Raw genomic sequence first — 25,000 nt, 5'->3', positions numbered from 1 at the left:
TTGGATAGTGATTTTGGATCTATAAATCAATGGGAATAATGAGATAAAAGAAAGGAGCTCGTAGGAGGACGTATCAGCAAATCATTTCTCTTTACAATAGTACTCGACGGATTTCGAAATCATTAAGCGAATCGAGAAAATAACGGTCCAGCGAGCCGCATGGATCATATCCTGTGGATGTTTACCTCGAGGATATCAAAGGACGGTCACGCTCGATGAAGCACGGAATAATCGAGAGATAGAGAAAGAAAGAAAGAGAGAGAGTGAGAGAGTAAAAGAGAGACAGAGAAAGAGACAGAGAGAGAGAGAGAGAGAGAGAGTGAGAGAGAAAGAGAAAGAGAGAGTAGACAAGCACAAGTAGCAGCAGCAGCAACGGCGGCAGTAGACAACAGACAACAGACAGCAGTAGGAGCAGGAGCAACAGCAACAGCAGCAGCAGCAGGAGTGTATCTTGGAGTATCGAAATATCCTTTGGAAAGCAATTCTTCGATCGACGGACGCATTATTAATTCGATATCGATTACGAGGAACCGCCTTGCACAGTGGAATAATAAAGCCATCATGACTTTGGAATGGAAAACATTTATCATCGAACGCGAGCGAAGAAGCCACGTATTACTCGACCATTTCATCTTGTACGATCGAAGGATCCATCGATCGATCTATCCATCTATCGATCGAGAGGAGAGAGAGATCAAAAAGATCGATATCAGGATCGAGATATCGAGATCAAGTTGAAGGGCGGAGTTTTGTATTATTATAGTAGCGGGACTTAGTAAGGGATCCTTTGAGTTTCAAATGAAATTGGTGAGGGTAAATCGGAGAGAGTAGAGGAGGATAGAATGAATGCAAATAAAAAATAAAAATGTCAACTTGACGATCAATCATCAGCATAGGTGTCAAAGCGTTAGAACGCGTCAGCTCCAAAATGTATTAACATATTCATGCGTGACATTGCGAGGACACGTATTCTGTCTTTCCCTCTTTCTCTCTCTCTGTCTCTTTATCTATCTACCTATCTATCTTTCTTTCTTTCTCTATCCGTCTATTTTATTTTTTTTTCTTTCCAGTTTGAACGCATCTGTCCATTCAATATTTTTTCCCTAACATGCCATCATCAACGCGAGAAAAGGGTGTTCTTATTGGTTCGCTGTTAAAAAAATTTCTTTCTCGATCCAACCCCTTCTCCTACAATAATCTTGGATTCAATTATTTCTTGATTACGGACATGAAACCGCAAGTGATTCTTTTTTTTTTATTTTCCTTTCTTCGTTTTTTTTTGTTTTTTCTCCAATAATGGAAGCTTTAAAAAAATGATAGATAATGTTGTTATTGATACCAATCATGTTCTAGTTTTCGGATCTGGTTACGTGTTTGGATCGAACGGCCGAGTGCCGATAAATGGGGAGGTTATATGATAATGAAAATGGCGTTGGAGATACTGTGCTTTATGATATGTTCCTAGCTTTATACTTTGTAATACATTACATATACAATTAAGTACATATGTATATTTTATAATCTATCTACATAGTAAATTATTTTGATGTTAAAGGAATTTTTCTTGGTAATACGTAATAGCTAAAGGGGAAAAAAAAAGGAGAAAAAAAGTAAAAAAAGAAACAAAATGATGGCGATAGGGCAGGCGGCTATTCGCCATAGCTATGTATATATATATATATGTATATATATGTACAACATCGAGCAGTAATCTTAATCGGTCTTCCGTATAAATTTGAATAGAAATGGTGCATTTTAACGCGACATGTTCGTTGCCGTTTTCGAGAGCAAATGCTGCGCGATGTCGGCATGAATAAATCCTTCGTGTCGCAGATATGTAACGTCGTCTTCGAATTTCTCTCGACGACGACGACGACGGCGACGACGACGACAACGACAACGACAACGACAACGACAACGACAACGACAACGACCACGACCAACGCGTTGGATAGAAGTAAATATGGAAAAGTCTCGTTTTGGTTGGTTCCTCGTGTGGTTGAATATTTGAAGATACATACATATATATATATATATATATATATATATATATATATATACGTCTGAGCTTTTATACGTATCTATCTATGTACATATATACAAATAAGAACATTTTAGATATCTCCTATGTAATAACTTAGATATTTTTACAATATGTATATATATACGTATTCTTTTCATTCTTACTTCCTTTTCACTTTTCCTATAAAAAATTTTCGTGAGAAGAAAGTAGCTTCCTAAAAATATTTTATATATCTGGTTTTTATATAATTTTGGGAAATTCAACAAGTATATAATTTCAACTTATAGAAAAAGAAAAGAAAAAGCAAAAAAGGAAAAAGCATTATAGCCCGATCGAAACTTACATCGTTGAAAGGTTCTTCCGGTATATGTGAAAGGTCGATGGACCAAAATTGGCTGACTTGGGTACTACTGTTACTTTATCGGAGATACGTTTTATTGGGAAAAGGCCGAAGGACAGAAGGGTGACGTCTGCCAATTTTTCGACTGCTCCCATTATTCGTATCCGGTCGGTTTCGTCGTTCGACGGTTCGCGGACGCTTATTAAATTAATTCGTTTAATTGCCTGCGGCCGCCATTATTTCATGGAACCGAGCTTCCACCCATATGTATCCCATGTGTATGAGAGTTATATTTATGTATGTGTGTTTGTGTTTGTCTGTATATGTAATGTATAGAAACTCGATCCTATGGGAACGAAATGTCGTTCATCTTTTCGTCGAAGCAAACTGTTGAGACATTTCTCTCTCTCTTCCTCTTCCCCTTTCCTATGTACGTTCTTCTTTCAAACATGTTTCTTTCTATCCTTCCTAAAAACTCGAAATCTCAGTTATACTCATCTCTCTCTCTCTCTCTCTCTCTCTCTCTCTCTCTCTCTGTCTCTCTTTCTCTCTCTCTCTCTCTCTCTCTCTCTTTCTTTCTCTATCTATCTATTTATCTATCTATCTATCTATCTATTTATCTATCTATCTATCCATCTATCTCTATCTGTCTTTAGGAAAATGTGTTTTAATCAAAAAGAAAAAAGAAAAAAAACCCGAACAGAAAAACTTCAGTAACGATATAAAAAAAGTTTCTCTGGTATAAACAATATTATATGCAAGAAAACAATGACAATGTCGAGTTTAGAAACTTAACTTACTTACAGAACAATTAATAATTCACTAACAAAACCAACCAATGTCGACCGAACTAATCTGTGAAGGAATTCCTTCAGAAAAGATGTTACGTTTACCAATTTACATTCACATATATATATATATATATATATATATAAATGCATACATATATACATACATAGATAAATACATACATACATATATATATACATATATTATATATATACTTATATATATATACATATATATATACATAGATAAATGCATACATACATATATACACATATATTTTATATATACTTATATATATATACATATATATATATATATATATATATATATATACAAATGTATACATATATACATACATAGATAAATACATACATACATACATATATATATATATACATAGATAAATACATACATACATTTATATACATATATATACATATATATATGTGTATATATATATATGTATATATATACGTCCGAAGAAAATCCTAAGCATCGTTGCGAGACGATCTGTTCATTGGTTGACTGGTCTCGGCAAACGACAATCGTAAATTTGTTAAGACTTGTTTTCATATGTATATGTCTATTATGTGTTTGCGTTTGTGTATATATCAGTAGAGAAAAGGAGATTGAATAATACTCGTATTAATCATTAGATATAGTTAGTAACGAATTGAAAATGTCCCTTGTAATTCATGACTTTTCCTTTTAAGAATTTAAAGTATTATCTTAAATGCCCAAGGTATCCTTTAACTTTCGTTCAAATGAAAATCATCTTTAGTTTTATTCTTTTGATTTCTCATATTATATAAATCAATTAATTCTCGTTAGATATGTACAGTGTTCCATAAAGGATTCACAATCGAAAGTATGCGCGATTATCGTTACAAGTTGGCTATAAGATTGCTATCTATTTGAAAATTAAAGAATCATTAGATAGATAAACGAGAAAAGTATATTATATATATTATATATGAGATCGTTAAACCATGTCTTTTTTCTTCAATCTAATTCCCGAACAAATTATTCGAAAAATTAGATCATATTTGTTCTTGGTAATTGAGTTCAACGATATAAAATAATTGTTTGAAGATATTATTTTTAGAACGAAAATTGCGCTAATTAATCTGCCGTAATCAAACTACTCGTAGCACGAATCTGACGAAGGATCATGGAAATAGAATAAGTAACGAAATTACGGTAGGATACTTGGTAAGGGTTCTAATAAGGATAAAAAGCTGAATGTGTGTGTGTGTGTGTGTGTGTGTGTGTGTGTGTGTGTGTGTGTGTGTGTGCTAGTACGAAAATGAATGAGTCGTAAATTTGTAAAATAGATCTTGACGATCTTTCATTCGTTAATTTGACAGTATAATTACGTTATTACTCTTTATACGATATATATCTACGTATTTATTGAATAAGACAAGAATTTTAATAATTTTATATTTGTATAAAAAACATCGACATTTTTTTCTTTTTACATAAAAATTTCGACATTATTATATTATATTATGTTCTTAGGATGTAATAGCAGAATTATTAATAAGAAATACAGATATTATTTATTTCGATATAAAATATAAATAATTCAATAATATCTCATTGACCATAAGGTAGATATTATATTTAATAAATTGACATATTCAATAAATTATATTATTATGTATTTATTTATTTATGTTAAAAAAAAAAAAAAACCAAAAAACAAACAAAAGAGAAAAGAAAATAGATTTCGTCCTTTAAAGATATTTTAATTTATCTATAAGAGAATCAAAAGTTTCTTCGAATAATTAATAATCTATTGATATTTATTATTTATATTTTATTCGATCAATTAGAAGTCTACGAATACGTTTACGATAATTATGTAACTTACTTTAAGTACGTAGTCCTCTTTATGGTATTCACGAAGAAACGGTATGTGGCTATTATCGACGGATACGAGGACAAATGGCGCTCATGGAAAGATCGCGATCCGTTTTCGATTTGCCATGTTGAGGCAGAGAGACTGGCCGTGGTCAGTCAGTAGTCCCGCTTTCTCGCTTTCTCGTTGAAACGTTTCTTTCGCAATATCGCATACGGTTTTATTCGATCGTACGTTTCATTTTCTTCGTCGTTCCTTTTTTTCTTTTATTCTCCTAACATTTTACAATATTAATTTCTATTATGAAAATAAATTAAGAATAATAATAAGATTAGATATGTTGGATGGATATTTGACTCGAAGAGCTCTGATCTATTATTTATCACAAAGAAAGTAGTTTCACCAAAGTACTATTGTTATATATTTCATATATATTTTCTATTTTTTATTCCAAAATCAATGATCGATCTTAATTTTCGTCTGATATTTTTCTTCATTTTATTTTATTTTTATTTATTTTTTTTTATTTTTTTATTTTTTATATTTTGTTATATTTTTTTTAATCACAATAATTACCTATTCAAGATAATAGATATAATTAATCAAAATGTTTTTACTAAATATCGTAGCATATTGGTCATTTTCAATCTCGAATTTATTTACATAATTGATCGATCTTAATTTTTGTCTACATCTTTTTTTCTTTTCTTCTTTTTTCCTTCTTTGTTTTAATCTCCACAATTATCTGTGTACAAAGAAGATAATCGATCTGATCGATCAAAATGTTTTTACTACGTGTCGCAACCGACGTTTATTTTCCATCTTGAATTTACTCGTATAGTTATACGTTGTATTTCTTTTTTTTCCCCTTTCTTTCCTCTGATCTTCAAAGTGTGTGTAAGACTACTTAAGGAAATAAGGAAAATTACGAATAGGAAAAAGCTTCGATTATTATCGATAGTGAAGAAGGGCCGATCGAATTACCGGAGCTTCCATGTTTCTCCTCTTACATATTACTTCGCCGAGAGAGAGAGAGAGAGAGAGAGAGAGAGAGAGAGAGAGAGAGAGAGAGAGAAAGAGAGAGAGGACCGGAGACGGGTTACGAGGGAAGAGTAATTTATTTGCGAAGTTCGATCGAACGACGATGCGATACGATACGATACGATACGTTACGATACGATACGATACGATACGATACGATCGATCGTTTGGTGCTCAGCTATAACCGCCCAGCAAAATGAGATGAGTTGCATGATTCGGAGACGTTACAATGTAGCTATTATTTCCTTCTCCTTTTCATGCGAGAGAAGAGAAGAGAAGAGAAGGTGGAGACGAAAAGATAGATAAAGAGAGAGAGAGAGAGAGAGAGAGAGAGAGAGAGAAGACATAGGTCATCGTCATAAGTTGAAAAACTCACAGCTGCCGGCAGATGTAATGCGTTTGTTTCAAATTTCTTTCTTTATCTCTCTATCTCTCTCTCTCTCTCTCTCTCTTTTCTTCGTAGGGGATCTTCGTATTAGAAGGCATCATCTTTACCAAGTATTTAACGACTTTTCGAGCTGTTCTCGTTTACATCTGCTACTCCCCTCTCTTTTCCTCTCGCTTATCTCATTCGACACGAGATACTTTTTTCTTCTACTTCTTCTTCTTTTTCGTTTTCTTCTTCTTCTTTTTCGTTTTCTTCTTCTTCTTTTTCGTTTTCTTCTTCTTCTTCTTCTTCTTCTACTTCTTCTTTTTCTTCTTCCTCTTGCAATTAGTGTCACATGAGCAATTATTTTAATACGTCATGGTTAACCCTACGGAACCTATCATCCACTTTGTCATAGTTTTTCTTGAATTCGACTGAAGAATACGTAAATTGAATGAATTTTATGTTTCTGAAAGATAGATACTTTATATAGAATATAGAAGAAAACATTTTGTTTATTGATTATATAAATCAATTTTATTTATTTTATTCTTTTTTTTTTTTTACTATTCGCAGGAGACAGCAGCTCGAACAGTCCGTATATTGCGAGTCCGAATCTCGGAGGAGCGCTGTGGAAGATGAAAGGCAAGACGTCCATGGCACCAATCAGGATAAGATAAAGGTATGTCCGATGTATATAGACGTTTATTTCATCCTTTCTTTTCTTTTCTTTTCTTTTCTTTTCTTTTTTTCTCTTTTCTTTCCTTTTGTTTCCTTTTCTTTTTTCTGTTTTTTTTCTCCTTTTTTTTTCTCTCTTTTATTTTCTTCTTCGGCATCTTCAAAAGAATTCGTACATTTTTATTCGTAGGGAACAACAACGCAAGATCTCTTTGAATTGTTGGAGAGAGTTCAAAGTTCTCGATTGGATGATCAACGATGCGTATTGCCACCATATTTCTCTCAGGTAAGAACCGTAGAATTATTCTTTCAATTGAAAAGAGGTTTCTCAGGTGTTTAATTTGTTTCTCCTCTTTTTTCTTTTTTTTTCTTCTATAAATATTAGGACTATCTACTCTCTTCTTTTTTTTTCTTTTCTTAAAAGAGTGAAATATATAGAGTAAAACGATGATGGCATTTTAACGAAAGAAATTTCCTTAAGGCGATTTAAAAATGACGTGATACCGGTGCCCGTATCATCAAAAGATACGCTTCCTTCCATCTCGTTGATACTTAATTTCTTGTGTTTATCGAAACGAAAAACTTACACCGTTTTAATGATATCTTAATATTTCTCGAACGTTCCTTAGGTTGAGTCTGACTCGACAACACATTTCGATTCCATCAATGTCTTATATCTTTGATCGAATTTTGCTCGATTATAAAATATTGAACCTTTATAGCGACTTACGATTTTTCTATTGTATCATCTTGAAATAACTTTTTCTATTCTTTTGCTGTAATTCTTATTTTTTTGTACTAAATAATAAACTTTTATTAGGAAAAACAAACGAATTTCGCTCTATAAAAATAAAGCATTATTACATGCTTTAAAATTATATTAAATATTTCGCATTACGAATTTATACTGGAACATTAATGGAATATTAAGTTTAGAGTTAATATAAATATTGTATTATAAATAAATATTATTTTTATTATAATACTTATTATAATATAATTATATATATATATTTTTATATAATATTTATTATAAAATGTATTATATATAAATATTATATGTATTATATATAAATATAAATATGTTTATTTTTAGGATATACAAATATATATGTTGTTGTATTAGTTAAATATCAAAATATTGGAATAACGTCAAACTACTCGATATTGATTGATATTAGCTAATTTATAATTAATGTGGAATGAAAGCTGAGAACGGCGCAGCGAGAATATAACTCCGGGGTCGCAAAGATTTAAATCGATTCTTATATTTTATCGTTCGTTAATTCGAGAAAAATGAGAAAGTACAAAGATGGAAGATTGTACGTTAATAATCCTTATTGATTCGTTTTGAAAGATATTATTTATGTGAAAAAGAAAGCACATTTAGCATATTCAAGCGAGAAAAAAACTGAATGATATCTCTATGGAGAATAAAATATTGTTTCGATCATTCAAGATCATAGTAGCTTATGTATTCCGTTTGAAAATGGAACGATTCTTGGAGAATGGTTTACGAAAGATGGATGATGGAAGAAGGCAGCCACGTTCGTCCCCCATTGCAAAGACAATTTAACGAGAGAGGCACGTAAAGAAAGAAAGAAATAACGAGAAAAAGGATTCAGGAACAATCGTTTCGGCACGCGTCGTATGAATCCATAAAACTGCCAACATGGTGTCTCTGAAAATCATTTCGGCATTGTCCTTTGTTGTATCTCAAAGGGGAAAATTATAAGAGTCATTCGCTAAAGAGGGGTAGTTTTTGAATGAGAGGAAGAAATTCGTTCGCACTTTCCTATCAACATTTCTCATCTTTCATTCGGTTTTCTTTTTGGTCGGAGACTAATAATAATCGATTAAGCCGCAACGAGTGGTTCTCCTAACTCGTATTTGACTCTCTCGAATTTCGAAGCTCGATGAGTCGACAGAAAAGATTACCCATGGTTCCCTGACGAGAACAAATCGAGAGTCGTCGATGAGAATGATCGTGTACTATGATCGTATATAAATGGTAATAAACCGAACTTACAAACGCGAAAACATTTTTAACGTTTTACGCGTGTCGTTCGCGCACGTTTCACTAATGCGAAGAAAGAGAGAGAAAGAGAGAGAGAGAGAGAGAGAAAGAGGCAGAGAAATAGATACATCAGATCTCTTTGGTTGATCTTGATTAATCGTACAGTTATCTCGATGTGAATGTAAAGCGACGGCGAGAGATGAAATAGTATATTGAGCATAACTCTAGTTAGTTCCCTTTTTTATCCGATTAAAAATATCTCTGCATCCTGCGTTTCTTATCAACGTGTTACACATTATCCTAATACGAATCGCCATCATCTGGTGGACAGATGCGATGCATTCCTCTTATGGGAAAATATTTAGCAGTTATTCATGCAAATTTCTTATGCCATTCTAATCGTTCATGTGTGTAACATATGCATATTAGGAATAATGTTTCTCTTAACGTATGCTCATGATGTGAATGAAATGATATTTCAATGGATCGAATTTATGTTAAACTTACATATTATATACAAGAAAATTAATTCATGATTTGATTTTCTTCTTATACATTAATTGTAGGTTTATACTTTCCCGTATAAAAGTGTATCAATCGTGAACAATTAAAAAGTGATATAGAATTTTGTTTTTACCGTCGTCGATAATGTAGATTTTTTCTGTATCAACATTAGTACCGTAGTTGGTAAGGTAGGTTTTTTTGGTAACATTTGATCGACCGTAGAAATACGTATCGGTAAAGAAACATTCGTATTTATCCACTATCACTTTTGCTAAAATGTGGATAAGTTTTTCAAACGATGTTATAGTAGACATCTTCATGATGTATCATGCACATTGATCTATATTTAACATAGATCGTGATTCTCTTTTTATTTTGTAAAATTCAAATAAACATCTTGTTGACTATTTCTATCGTAGATAACAAAGTTAATAAGAAAGTTTACAAGTTTATAAGAATAATATGAAGAAGTATATTTGTTATCGTTTTAATTAACGCACATATTATATTTTTATTTTTAATCATTCATTAAAAATATAGAATTGGCACGTTGGCTAAATAAGGCTTACATTTTGAAAAGTTCCCATCGAATTTCGTTATTATTTTGTTCGAGCTAACTACGGAAACGGAAACCCACAAGGCAAAGCATTTCGAAACCATACACGATGGTATGTAAAATAATGCGAAATGATGCACAAACGATCCTCAGGATGTAAAGAAGAGGGATTGGTGAGAGAAGGGAGAGGGAAGGTAGAGGAAAGCCGCTTCCGGTCGAGCAGGTAAGCGCACCGGAAGTGCCGCTTGAACCGCCACGGTCAACCGTCATGCTATGGCTTTAACCGAACGGTCAAAGCAAAGATTTTCAGGGATTCGTTGTCTTCTGTTCGATGTCCGTAAAGATCGTAGATCTCATTACCGTAGACGGTCTGGTTATAAAAAAAAACGTCCAACTCCTATAAATTCCTTTCTTTCTCGACATAAAATCGGGCACAAAATTATTGCACGCATCCGTTGGTTTTCTTTTTTTTCTTTTCTTTTGCCTTTTGTTGTTTTTTATTTTTCTTCTTTAATATCCTAATGAATTGCAAAAGGGATAACATTTATCTGCGAATGCGAAACCAAGCTGTGGAAATATAAACAGATGCGTTGCTTGATGTTTTTAAGCGACGACTGACTTCGCAGAATCGTTTACATAAACAAATTCGATTTATACGGACTTGAAAGACGTTCGTTCTGTGATCGTCAACGAAGTAAGAACTCTTTCTCAATTTAATCATTATTATTCTCCCCCTACATTTAGTGTAATATTCAGGGTAAGATAACAACTTATAATGGACATAAAACTTAATCGAAAAAAAAAACCCCACTTATTTAATAGAAAAGAATTCTTCTTTTTGTCGATATCGAATGACTTATTCATTTTCTTTTTCTCTCTCTCTTTTTTCTTTTTTTATCCATATTTTAAATAGTAGAGAATGTATAGTTAGACTTTGTTAGAGGAATGAGTAAGACAGAGGCAGAAAGAGAGAGAGAGAGAGAGAGAGAGAGAGAGAGAGAGAGAGAGAGAGAGGAGAGAGAAGGAATTAAATTTGATATTCAAGCGGCAATTTATAGTTCGCTTGGTCCGTCGTTACGAAAGATATCGATGCATGATGCATGTCGTTGGAAGCACAATACATGTACATATATGTGTGTGTTTATACATGTATATATACATGTGTATATATATACATATCCTCGATAGTAATGGGCGCGACAGGGTGTCAGGGTGCAGCTGCCCTTTTGGTCGTTATCTCTAAGCTTAAATTCCGCTGAAACAAACAAACTCTGAACGTAACGTAACGTAACATAACGTAACGTACGTAGGAATATCGATAGGAGACAGCTCATCCACGTTGATGGTAATTTTGATAACATGGCACAGAATTTTCCTAGCTTGTTGCTCTTATTTATAAATACTATTACCTATTATCAAAAAAAATAGAACGAAAACGAAAAATTTGTTTGATCGTAATTCGTATATATATATATATATGGTAGTTAGGTAATAGATAGTTATTTCGATAAAAAAGAAAAAAGTAATTACATTTGTTTTAAACATGAAGTAAATATCAAATAAAAAATATACGAAAAGGTAAACTTCGAATACTATTATATGGATAATTGTTTAGAAAAAAAAAAGAACAAGAAAAAATAAAAAAATTGCGAATAATAAACAAATATATAAAATAATTTCATCGGTTTTAAATTCGATTCGATAAAATGAAATAAAGAAGAAAAAACATTCAAAAGAAAATTTTTATCCTCCTTGCTGTACCGCTTGTTGTTTTAATGGACAACTGACGACGTTTCGTAAATTACCAAAGATACAAGTTAATACACAAAGTGGAGATAACGATCATTAGGTGGAAATAAGATTAACCTTTTGCGAAAGCCAAGAGATGCGAACAAAGAAGAATAAAAAGAAGAGGAGAAGGGGTAAGGAAAGGTAATAAACATATACATGCATACGCATACGTACACGCATTCGCATATACACACACACACACACACACACACACACACACAACGCATATAAGAGCACATTGCAAAAAGAGTGCAAAGAAGAGTTGGCCCAGGAGGAGAAGGTTGCCTCTTTCTCGGTTAAACCATCGATGTTTTCGGACACAGGAAGTTGTGTAAAATAATGAAAGAGATGGACACAAAGGAACGGGAAGGAAGAGAGTCGTCGTACCGGAGAACGAAATAAGTCGAGCAAGAAACGACATCCGCTCTCCTGCGAGCTTCGTTGTCGTCGTCGTCGTCGTAGTCGTTGTTGTTGTCGTTGTTGTATGCACGTACGCGTAGTATAGAAACACTAAAGTAACCCGGATCCCGTTCTCCTTCTTTTCCTTTCTCTCTCTTCCTCTATCACCTGTAGTTATCTTCGACCTAAAGAACTCGAACAGTCATTCTTTTAAACTCTTGATACATTTTCATGAGTTCTCTTACTATCTTTCTTTTTTTCTCTTTTTATCTGTCTGATCAATATCAATGAATTTTTAATTTAAAAATCCTTTAAATTATAGTATATATATATATATATATATATATATATATATAGATATATATATATAGATATATATATATATACTACATATACCAATAATTATATTTATATTATAATTATACTATGTATGATTATAATTATAATTATAACTGTAATTATAATTATGTATAACTATAATTATAATTATAATTATAACAATGTATAGCTATAGTATACATACAATTGTAGTATATAGTATGTATATACTATATACTACAATACTACTATATACTATAATATATATTGTATATATATATACTATATATAATATATAGTATATATATATACAATATATATTATATACTATTTTTAGTATATATTATATATATACTACATAGTATAATCATATATACTATAATCGTATGTATATAGGGTAATTCCGGGTGAAATGACCTTGCGAATGAAACACGACTCGATCTCATATTTTGTAGATATAGTTCATGCAATGATATGTCGTTATAAAATTCTTGAAATGCAAGTGAGTCATCACTATCTGACTTTCGGGATATATGGCTCGGTTTTTCAGGGAGATAGTTGACCTATTTATACATTCTTCTTACGTTTTTATGACATAAACCTAACTGTTTAGGAGAAAGATGAATTTTTTGTTACTTTTAATTATTTAATTATTTTTATTGGTGAAAATCTATTATGCGCTTTCTTAAGTGAAGAGTAATAAGCAAGACAATATGTAACTGAAGAAAATACAAAAACAAAATAAAGGATGTGTAGGTATCTGTTTTATTTGCTTTTTTAGTATGCAATAAATAAAAAGAATCCCATGGCAGACACGCCAAATACAATACTAAATAAGATTATTCCAATTTCCAATACGTCGTTGAATCCCCAGTACATCAATCTTTAATGAATTAGAAAACGTAAAAAACTTTTGAAAAATTAATAAAAATAAGAAAAGCTATTAAAAGTTCAGGCAAATCCAAACGTAAATGTTTTTCATATGGAAGAAATTTCATTCGAATGAAAATTATTCAGATTTTGTAGTCGAAGAATTTGAAGAAAAAAATATTGAAGAAGAGAATAATACTGACAATGCGTCAAATATAGATAACTGTACAGACATGAATTCCGTTGTGTGAGATGTGATAAGTGATTTCACGAAGAATGTTCGATATTTTTCAATTCATGTGATCACTATAGAGAAGTTTTAACAATAAAAATAAATTTCTTTTTCCTACGTACTTTTATGTTCGATATCCTTTTTTTTCTCTTTATTTGGACCATGACACCCTAATTTATGGATCATCTCACTTGAACAGTTCGGGCATAATGACGTTTTACATGGAAAGATATTTTTTTTCCCTTTGTTTTTTTGTAACAAAAATCTATGATTATATTTTGGTTTTATTTCGGTATTATAATTAATTATTCATATTCGTTTACAAATATATATATATTTTATTTTGGACATCGGTTAAATTACATTTACAATGTACCTACTGAAGCTTTCAAAAAAAAAAAATCCAATTACTCTCCAAATTATCCAATATAGGATCAGTAGTATCATTTAAAATATTTGAAAATAGGTCTATAAGAGAAAAATATTAAACCGAGTCGTTTCAACCGCAAGACATCATTCAAAATTGCGTGTGTGTATGCGCGTGTGGTATTTGTATATAGTATATATATATATAGTACACAGCATGTAAGTGTATATACACACATACGCATACACACACAGAGAGAGAGAGAGAGAGAGAGAGAGAGAGAGAATTATATTCATAATTATAATATAGTATATTTTGTATATATATATATATATTTACACGTATATATATGTAGTATATATATAATATATATAATATAATTTATATATATATACCAATAATTATAATATTACAACATATAATAATTACAATATGTCATTCAAAAATTCCCGCCATTTCAGTCACCAAACGCAATGGCGACCAATCGAGATTCGAGAATATTGGCGCGTAATCTCGAGTCATGTACGAAAAGGGCAACTATAACAAAGAGAGAAAGAGAGAAGTAGGAGAGAATTTATTCATTTAATTGGCGATCGTTATCGAAAAGAATTCCCATGGTAGGAGAAAGAAGAAGGAGGTCGCGAACACGCGATCGGCGACCATGGCAACGTTTGTTCCATGGTGCATCGAAGGAGCGTAGGGGCTAGAGGAGCGAGGTAGGGGAAGGACGGTGGTGGGGAGCAGAAAGGAGGGACGTCTCGGTCTCGACGGGTAGTCGGCTCGAACCGCGCGATCGCACGAGTAGTTGTCGCAGTGACGTTCTACGGTAAACTTCATGATCGTTTGGTGCGGTCACGTTAACTCGCAAGTAAACACTTTCTATTCTGACCTCGCTGCTTAGATGTAGAGAGAAAGAAAGAGATAGATAAATAGAGAGAGAGAGAGAGGAGACGTATAAGTTGTGGTTGTGTTGGTGTTCATAGTGATAACTTTCGAACGATCTTCTTGTACACCTCGGTCACGTCTCTTCGTTCAAGAGGACACTCTCGCGATGTCCTGGCGGGACTTGAACGTTGCCGTTCATCGACGGACGAAGAGGTCGGACATTGGTGCGTCTTCGAGTCTCGATCCTCGTAACTCGTAGTAGTAGTAGAGTTACCTGTCGTTAGTAGTTCCTCTTTCCATCCGTAGTTAAGGCTAACGTCCTTCTCCGATCTCTTGCATTCCGAGAGGAGAAAGACAGAGATAATAGAGAAAAGAGAGAGAGAGAGAAAGGAATACACTGACGTTTCAAGTGAAGAGAGATAGAAATAGAGAGAGAGAGAGAGAGAGAGAGAGAGAGAGAAAGAGAGAGAGTGAGAGAGAGAGCGAGAGAGAGAGAGAGAGAGAGGAGAAAACGGCAAGAGTCAAGAAAAGAGTAGACATCCAACTACAACGGTTAGACTATTACTTCCAGTCGAGTATCTCGGTGTCTTCTCTTATTCCTATCTAGTAGTTAAGGAAAGCTGAGAATCTCGAGTCCCGAGAAAACAACAGCAACACGGCAGGAACGGCTGTGGTGGCGGCAGCGAACTCGACGACGTCAGGTTGGGTTCCTGCGTCGAGATCGAAGGGCGCATTCGAGAGAGGGAACGAAGAGGGGAGAAAGAAAGAGAGCGAGAGAGATAGGAGGAGGAGGAGGACAAGAAGCACGGTTATGATGGGAGTACTGCGCTGGAGGCACGATCTTAGATCGGAGGCCGGCCAACAGGCAGGAGGAACAGCAACTGCAACAACAGCAACAGCAACAGCAACAGCTGGAGCAGCTACGACAACGACGCAGCAACAGCAACAGAGAGCCAGTTCTGGTCATGGCAATCATGCGCATGCGCATGCCTTGCCGAAATTACTCTCGCAGGTTAGAGACGAATAGACCCGATTTTTCTATTTAATTTTCCCGCCTTGAGGTCCTTAACCAATGAGTCTAACTATTCTATATACAATTTTTAAGTGCGGTCATGATCGATCATTTTTAAGGATCTATAGATTGAACGACATTATTAAGTATAGCACTTAAGTATTTATCGAACCTGTTAGAATGTCTGAGAGAAACGGCGTATATACACATACATGTCTATAAGAATATATATATATATATATATATATATATATATATATTTTCCTTAGAGTACTTAGACACTGTAAAAGACAAAAAAGATAGAAAATAATAGATGGTAAAGCGTTTGAATAGTTCTGGCTAAGAGAGCAAAGGGAAAAGAACTTGGAGAACGAGCCAACTATCTTTGGCACGTTTGAACTTTGAACTTCGTTCTATGCTACGATCGGCATTCGGATAATAGCCTTCAAAGACAGCACCCAAACAAATCTCTTTCCGTTTCATGAAAATAGTTGAAGACGGTGAAAGGATCAGCAAGTAATTATATTTAACTAACAGATAAATATATATATATATTTATATATTTATATATATATATTTATATATATATATTTATATATATATATATTTATATATATATATTTATATAATATTTCGATACAGTTTTTCTCTCTCTCTCTCTCCCTGTTTCTTCAATTTTATTTGATTTTCCATTCCAAGCTGTGAAACGCTATCAAGAAAGATAGAGAGGGAGAAGAGAAGGAAAAGAGAGAGAGAGAGAGAGAGAGAGAGAGAGAGAGACAGTGAGAGAGAGAGAGAGAGAGAGAGAGACAGTGAGAGAGAGAGAGAGAGAGAGAGAAAGAGAGAGAGAGAGAGAGAAAGAAAGAGAGAGACAGAGAGAGAGAGAGAGAGAGAGAGAGAAGAGAGAGATAAAGAAAGGAGAGAGGGTCGAAGTAGGAGGGAATGTAATTGCAAACGGTACCGAAAAGAAGAACTTTTTTCGTTTCTCCTTCGTGAACTTCATTGCGGTTTTAAAGAGATCTGACAAAAAAAAAGAAAAAAAAAAAAGACGAAACGCTCGCTCTTCGAGAAATACAACCGCCCGTTTTTCATTCTGGCCTGCCAGACATCGTCGTACAGGAACGGCTCTTGGGAAGTAAAAACGAAGGAAAGGGTAGATGCAAGAAAGACGGAGAAACAAGGAGGAAGAGAGAGAGAGAGAGAGAGAGAGAGAGAGACGAGCGGAGATACCCTAAAGAAAAAAATGCAGGAACATACGTGGATCGACGATTTCTCATGACGATTTTCTCGCTTTGCGAATTGCTATCACTTGAAAAACAAAGTCGAGAGAGAGAGAGAGAGAGAGGCAGTAAAGAAGAAATGGGTTGGCCGGAGAGAAGTAAAGAGAGTGAGAAAAAGCTTTGCATTTATGATTAGTATTTTCCTTAGGACATCAAATTTTCTTCTTTCTCTTCTTTTTCATTTTTTTTTTCTTCTTTTGTTTATGTTATTCCTTTTAGGCTTTTATTTTGTAAAGTTACGCCACATTTAAAAGCAAAACTCTCTATCTCTTTCTATCTCTGTCTCTCTCTCTCTCTCTCTCTCTCTCTCTCTCTCTTTCTCTCTCTCTCTCTCTCTCTCTCTATCTATCTATCCATCTATCTCTATCTCTCTTTCTCTCTCTTTCTCTCTTTTTATGTGCGTCGTTAAGAGTACCGTGAAAATTGGAGGCTGGTTATTTCATTTAATTCGCTTTTTGCACATTTAATGGGATCCTGGTAGTAGACTTACAAGTATTATTTCGTCGAAAAAAAAAAGAGAGAAAGAGAAAAAAAGAGAAAGAGTTTCTTTTCGAATATAAGATTTCATCTAAATCTATTAGCACAATTTGAAATGAAATTTTAATTAAATCGTTCGGTATACATTTTCAATGATTTTTTTTCGTACCCGTATATCTACATACATACACACTAACGCGTAAGTACGTACATGCATGCACATGTATATATGATATGATATATGATTATACACGGTAAGTTAGTGATTTTGTAAAGTGGAGATTGAAAAAAAAAAACAGAAAGAAGACAATATATTCAAAGAAATATTCATGTTTTTCTACGAGTACCAAGCATACTACTACTCGAACTCGTATACTATACTGAGCATACTATGTAGCTAGTATAGTATACGAGTACAGGGTATGACTTTCAGCAACGACATGCAGCGAGCTCTCTCGTCGAGTTAAAGGGAAAAGCGGCTCTCGACGCATTGAGGACAATTCATCGCGAGAGATATCTCTCTCTCTCTCTCTCTTTCTCTCTCTCTCTTTCTGTCTCTTTCTGTCTCTTTCTCTTTCTGCCCCCTTTCTCTCTATCTCTCGTTTGAAACGTGTACGCTAAAGCACGTGCTTGCAGCAATAGCATCAGTAGATGCTCGAGTTTGCGCATTACTATTTTTCGTCTAAGCAGCATCAACAGAATTTAATTTCTCCTGAAATTTATTTCTATTTTTATCTAGAACGTAAAATTTTATTTTTATACCTAAAAAGAAAGAAAGAAACAAAAGAAACAAGAAGATCTACGAACGAGAAACTTTCTTTCATGATCTCACTCGAAAGATAACTTATGATTTACTACGAAGTTATAAACAAATTGTTATTGTATACTACGTTTTCTTTTTCTTTCTTTCAACGGTTTTAATGTTTGTTCTCTTTCTCTCTCTCTCCCTCCCCCCCTCTCTCTCTCGCTATTTTTTTCACCAGTTCGCACTCCACTACGTTCTCGGTAGTATAAACATAGTGAAACGGGTATAAAGACGTCGCGTCTTCGGATCATTGAGATTTATTTCTATGGGCGCCTTTAGACTAAGCGAGCGGTAATAAAATCGTGCTCGCACGATCCCACTCTTGCTATTAGAGCTGACATCATTAGGCGTAAATATCCGTGTATATAAGGAGAGACACCGAGTTAAACTAGAATCTGAAGTCAGAAGTTAAACGGAGATGAGAGTCGCCTAGACCCCCATAATACTTGCCAGAATATACAAATCATGTCATTTGCCAGTTCGTTGATAAAATACAACATAGCCTTGTGTATTTCTTATTTATTTATTTTATTTTTTTATTTCAAAATGTATGTACTTACACGTACTTTAATAATAACCATTTATTATGTCATATCTTTTTTTATCTCATTGTTTTTATCTCATTTTTGTTGTTATCTCATTTTTTTTACTTTTTACTTTTTTATTTTTACTGTGAAGGATTCATAATGGTATTATTCGTTGAAAAAACACGATACATCTTTTTTCTTATTTACTTTTTTATTTTACAACATATGTACTACGTATATTTTATTAATGATTATTTATTATATCATATCGTTTAATATCTTGTTTTCAGTTTCATTTTTCATTTTTATAAAAGATCTATCGAGGAATAAGACAACATTTGTCTTATTTATTTTTTTATTTTATAATATACTTATATACGACGCATGTTTTAGTAGCGATCATTTATTACGTCGTATCGTTCGATATCTTATGATTTTATTTCACATTTTTATCAGAAATCTATCGAGGAATTATTCGTTGAAGAAACACAACGAAGCTTCTTTTTTTTTATTTACTTTCGTATTTTGCAAAAAATATATATATATTTTTTTTTTTTTTTTTTTTTTTAATTACGATTCTATTTATTATATCATCATTTCATATTTATTAACTTTATTCTTTATTTTTATTGGGGATTCTTCGAGAAATTGTTCGCCGTTGAAATACATCATAGCTTTTGTCTTTTTTATTTTTATTTTTTTATTTTACGATATATTTCAATAACAATTAATCATTATATCACATTGTCATTTATATTCGATTTCTTATTTTTGTAAATAATTGAAAATTCATGTAGGAATTACGAGAAGCTAGAGATTCCCGTAATATCCTTGAAATAATTGATCCTTGCATCGTGATTCATCGGTTCTACCCTAGAGAATTGTCGATGTTGGCCGAACGGGAAGGATCGATTTGATTGCGAATTTACATAATTCTTGGTAACTCGTCAGGATGGAGATAGTTATTTTCGAAGCACATATATGTATTTACAGATGTTCATGCGAATCGACAAAATTATCTTTCGATCGTAATTCAAAGTACTCATCGATCGCCAGTTGCCTTATTAATCGATAACAATACATACATAGGTATATTCGACGCATATAGTGTCGTCCGATGTATATATGTATTTTCGATTATTTGAAAAAAAAAACAGAGAAAGAGACGTATTATCGTATTATCAAGGTCATCGTTTCAAAAATAATCATTGCGATTATGATAGCTTTTTCCTTATTTATATCTTCTTTTTTATTTATTTTTATTTATTTATTTTCTTTTTATTTTTTTTTTATTTTTTTGTTAATCGAAGGAATCGATGAAAGGAGTCCGAAAATACACAGATATGTATGAAATCTATGTGTTTTATTAAAAAGGAATAAAAAAAAAATAAAGGAATTGATATAAGATGATACATATAATATCGAAAAATATCTATCGAAATATATTCGAATAATATTTTCTTCATATTGGATTCGAAATATAACATATGAAGACTTTTTTCTCATCTATTTAAGAGGTAGTATTCCCCAGAGTAATTTTCTACGTCTCATTCGACTATCCTCCTGACCTTATATCTACTTCTTGAGCTGCTCGAGCAACAACTCGATAGGAAACTTGTGTCGACGACGAGTGGAATGAGAGACAGAGAGAAATAGATAGATAGATAGATAGACAGAGAGAGTGAGAGAGAGAAAGAGAGAGACCGACCTGCATGCTTCTTTAAAATTCAGACTACAGTACTTTCACTCGTATCACATTCCTACGGTATCTCCTTCGGTTATGGCGTCATATGGGTAATTTACATATCGGCATGTTACGTTTTAACATTTAAAAATAAAAGAAGTAGAAAAAAGTGTCCAGATTTAAATAGTCTACTTTATAATAATAATAATAATAATAATAATAATAATAATGTAATTACATTAAAATATAAGAAAAAGAATGATAGATTAATAGGTATATAGATAGATAAATAGATAGATAGATAGATAGATAGATAGATAGATAGATAGAGAGAGAGAGAGAGAGAGAGAGAGAGAGAGAGAACACTAGTCTTTTGTCTTTCTTTTATAGCCCTTTGGATCGATGAAAGATCAAGTTCCTCGAAGAATCGTGATGGTGCAGCCTGAAGAAGAAGAAAAAAACTTTCTTTCGTAGGCTGTTGCTCGTTGCTAGCTCTTTCTCTTTCGCTCTTTCTTTCGGAGTCGTTTTAAAAGGCACTCCGCAAAAGGGGCCGCACAGCTGTTCACGTGGCTCCTTTTTTCTTCATCTCTCTCTCTCTCTCTCTCTCTCTTTCTCTTTCTCTCTCTCTCTCTCTCTCTCTCTCTCTGCCTGTCTGTCTCTGTCTCTTTCTTTCTTTTTCTCTCTCTTCAGTGTCTCTTTTTTCTTTTTTTTTTTCTTTTCTTTTTTTTTTCTCTCTTTCTTTTTTTTTAAGTGACGTATAAGGTCTGAGACCCCAATGGAAAGAACTGCAACTAGCAGCATTTAACGTATACATGTATATGTGTATGTATATACATATAATAATATATGTGTGTGTGTGTGTATATGTATACATATAATAAAGTATAGTAAAGTAAGTATGTATGAATATACATATAATAAAATGCATCTCATGGCTGTTGCCCTCGAGAAAGAAAGAAAAAAACAGAGAAAGAGGCAGAGAGAGGGAGAGAGAGAGAGAGAGGGAGTGAAAAAGGGAGAAAAATTTTTAGTTGATCCTAGACACGAAATAGCAAAATATCAACGAACATTGAAAGAGAAAGAGAGAGGGAGGGAGGGTGAAGAAAAAGAGAGAAGTTACTGTATGTTATTTATTATATAGAGACAGCCAGGTGCGAAAGACAGCACAGCTGCTCTCGACTAGGAAGAAAAATCGATAGATCCGAGCAGCCCTTCTCTACTTATCTCGTAGATATTTTAAATACAACAAAAGGGGAGAAGGGGAGAGATAGGGTGAGATGAGAGATCAGTCAGTGAGATTAAACAAATTTTATTATTCTTTAGTATCTCACCAATCTCTCTCACTCTCTTTCTCTCTCTCTCTTTCTCTCTCTCTCTCTCTTTCTCTCCCTCTCCTTCTCTCCCTCTTTCTCTCCCCCTTTCTCTCTCCCTCTCTATCTCGATCATTATTATCAGAGACTATCATATATCGAACGAAATTTAAACGATGTATTAACATTTTTTAAAACGATCCTATGATCAAAGAAAATGAACATTGGACATGTTATGAATAGTAATTTAATCGTAACAAATTGTCTCTATTTTAAAGAGAACGTTTGTTTTGTAATGTGAGATGAAAAAGATGAAGAAAGATAAACATTTTCGCGTTTTTTCACCGAATGCTTGCAATGGAATACACTACCTTTCTTAACTTGGCAGCTTCCATTCTCGAATCCAATCGGTTTCATGTTTTCGACCTTAACCCCTTTAAACGTGTAAGACGTAATAAAAGTGCCTGTCAAAGGCATGACAAGAAAAAAAGATGACAAAACAAAAAGAGAAAGAGAGAGAAAGAGAGAAAGAGAGAGAGAGAGAGAGAGAGAGAGAGATGTATAGATATAGGATTTAATTAGGTTCGACCACCAACGACGATTCGCTTACGCAATTAGCTTTGTTCGTTCTAATTCTGGAATGTCTCTCTCTCTCTTTTTTCTTTCTTTCCCCCCCCCCCTCTCTCTCTTTCTCTCTCTCTTTCTCTCTCTCCCTCTTTCTCTCTCTCTCTCTCTTTCTCTCTCTCTATTTTCGAGAAAATATAAACAATTGTACACGGCTGACGTGTATATCCTTTATTATACATGCATCAACGTTACTTTTTGAAGATATAAATTTCATCAGTCTTTATCAGGAAAAATGAAAAGATAAGAAAGAAAAAATTATTATTATTATTATTATTATTATTATTATTATTATTATTTTTATTATTATTATTATTATTATTATTATTATTATTATTATTATTATTATTATTATTATTATACCGATCTAGCTTGTTACGTCAACTTTCAATGGTATAGTTTCTTCACAAGTCACGCGTAACTAACAGAGAACAGTGTCCTTAATTAGCAATATAATGATATTGGTAACGTTCACTGTCTAGTGTCCTTTCTTAAGTAGTCCTCCGTTGTAGACGGTGAACGCTTATTAGCAGTCTTTAATAAAACAAGCGTACCAACCTCTTGGCATGTTGAACGTGCCATATCGACAATGATATTTATTCACGGTCGATCGACTTCCGAGTTTAACACCTCCTTGTCTATCTAACTATATCCATACCAGTTACGTTGTTTTGCCATATCGTGTATAACTTATGCGAATATTTAAATTTTTAACCGGCTATCGACGACCTCGCATTCACGATATGTTTAATTGTTTATTCAACGTAAATATACATGTTTTTCACCTATTTTAAGTATTTTGTGTTCGTTCGATAGAAAAGTTTTTCTCATGAATTTTTCGAATACCATCTAACATAAAAATCGGTTTCTTTAATACAATAAAAAGAAAAAGAAACAAAGAAGAAAAAGAAATAAAAAAGAAAAGAAAGGAAAAAAAAGAAAGAAAGAAAAAATAAAAAAAAAACAAAAAAAAAAAAGAAGAAAAGGAGAAAGACTTTACAAAGGACTCGTGCCAAGTAAAATTTTTCGAGAGTCATTTCATTGAAGAGTTAAATCGACGTGAATTTGATCAAATCATCGCGAATCGATATTCATCCCTGACCCAGTTTTTATTCCTTCTCACTGACCAACTTGGATAGTAAAGAGAGACAGAGAGAGAGAGAGATAGTAATACGGTAAGAGCTATCGCGATAAGTCGATGGCTAACAGCTGCTATGGAATCGACCGGAGCAACCGAGTCAAAAGACAATTTCATTCTTAGCACATCTCGAAGTTTATGTATACGAAGACTGTACATGGGCGCGTCCAACAATGCGCACACGTACTGAATTATTCATCCTCCAGTGGAGACCATCCTCTCTCTCTCTCTCTCTCTCTCTCTCTCTCTCTCTCTCTCTCTTTCTCCTTTCGCATTTCCTCCCTTCATCATTCCACCTTTTCGTCTTTCTCTCACGTAGAGAAGACGCGGAGCTTCCTCTTTTCTTGGACCTCCCTTCTTTCTTTCTTTCTTTCTTTCTTTCTTTCTTTCTTTCTTTCATTCTTTCTTTCTTCCTTCCTTCCTTCCTTCTCTTTTCTTTTCTTTTCTTTTCCTCCTTATCCTTTTTTCTCTGTTTCTCTTTCATTCTTTCCTTCTTTCATTCTTTCTTTCTTTTTTTATTTATTTATTTTTGTTTTTCGTACTCGTCCGACCGTAGAAAAAAAAATAAAAAATTCATTGCGATGCACTCGCAAGAATTTTCTCTCTCTCCCTCCTTCTCCCCCTCTTGCTATCTTAGTTTTTTCTTTTCTTTTTCCTTTTTTTTCTTAATTCAAAATAATAATTTGTCCCTTCCTCTTTAATCATCCCTTCGAATGTTTTTATTCATATATATATATATATATATATATATATATATATATGGAAGAAAAAAAAAATAGATCGAAAGCCTTTTATGTAGATACTTCATTTTGGGGTATGGAAGTTTCCCTTCGTGACGATTCCGAAGTATCTACTCGCTTTTTCTTTTTCTTATTTCTCTTCGTTACGGTGAAACGACGCAACTCGAATTATGTAAATCTAGTGCACGCGAGCGTTGCGCAACTCCGTTAGGAACCACCCACCAGTTCCACTTCTTTTTCTTCTTTTTTTACTTCTTTCTCTATTTCTTCTTCTTCTTCTTCTTCTTCTTCTTCTTTTTTCTTCTTTTTTTCTTTTTCTTCTTTTTTCTTCTTTTTTTCTTTTTCTTCTTTTTTCTTTTTCT

General features: G+C 33.2%; 1 protein-coding gene across 9 annotated transcripts in view; it reads left to right on the top strand.

Annotated features, from left to right (window-relative positions):
• LOC118443070 (rap1 GTPase-activating protein 1) overlaps nt 1-25,000 on the top strand; it is a 111,420-nt gene that overhangs the window by 65,487 nt on the left and 20,933 nt on the right. For 6 of the 9 annotated variants that reach the window (XM_035869522.2, XM_035869523.2, XM_085656275.1 and 3 more), the window contains 2 exons: nt 7,001-7,106; nt 7,293-7,388. In XM_035869522.2, the coding sequence (XP_035725415.2) occupies nt 7,001-7,106; nt 7,293-7,388 (202 nt within the window). Of the gene's footprint in view, nt 1-7,000; nt 7,107-7,292; nt 7,389-14,932; nt 16,054-25,000 lie in introns of those variants that run through there. The other 3 variants (XM_035869524.2, XM_035869526.2, XM_085656279.1) reach the window with 3 other exon arrangements.

The sequence above is a fragment of the Vespa mandarinia genome, chromosome 4 (assembly GCF_050613455.1).
Source record: "Vespa mandarinia isolate Hongniang chromosome 4, ASM5061345v1, whole genome shotgun sequence".
NCBI lineage: Eukaryota > Metazoa > Arthropoda > Insecta > Hymenoptera > Vespidae > Vespa > Vespa mandarinia.
The sequence above is the reverse complement of the archived record's forward strand: the minus strand, read 5'-3'. Positions and strand labels throughout refer to the sequence as shown.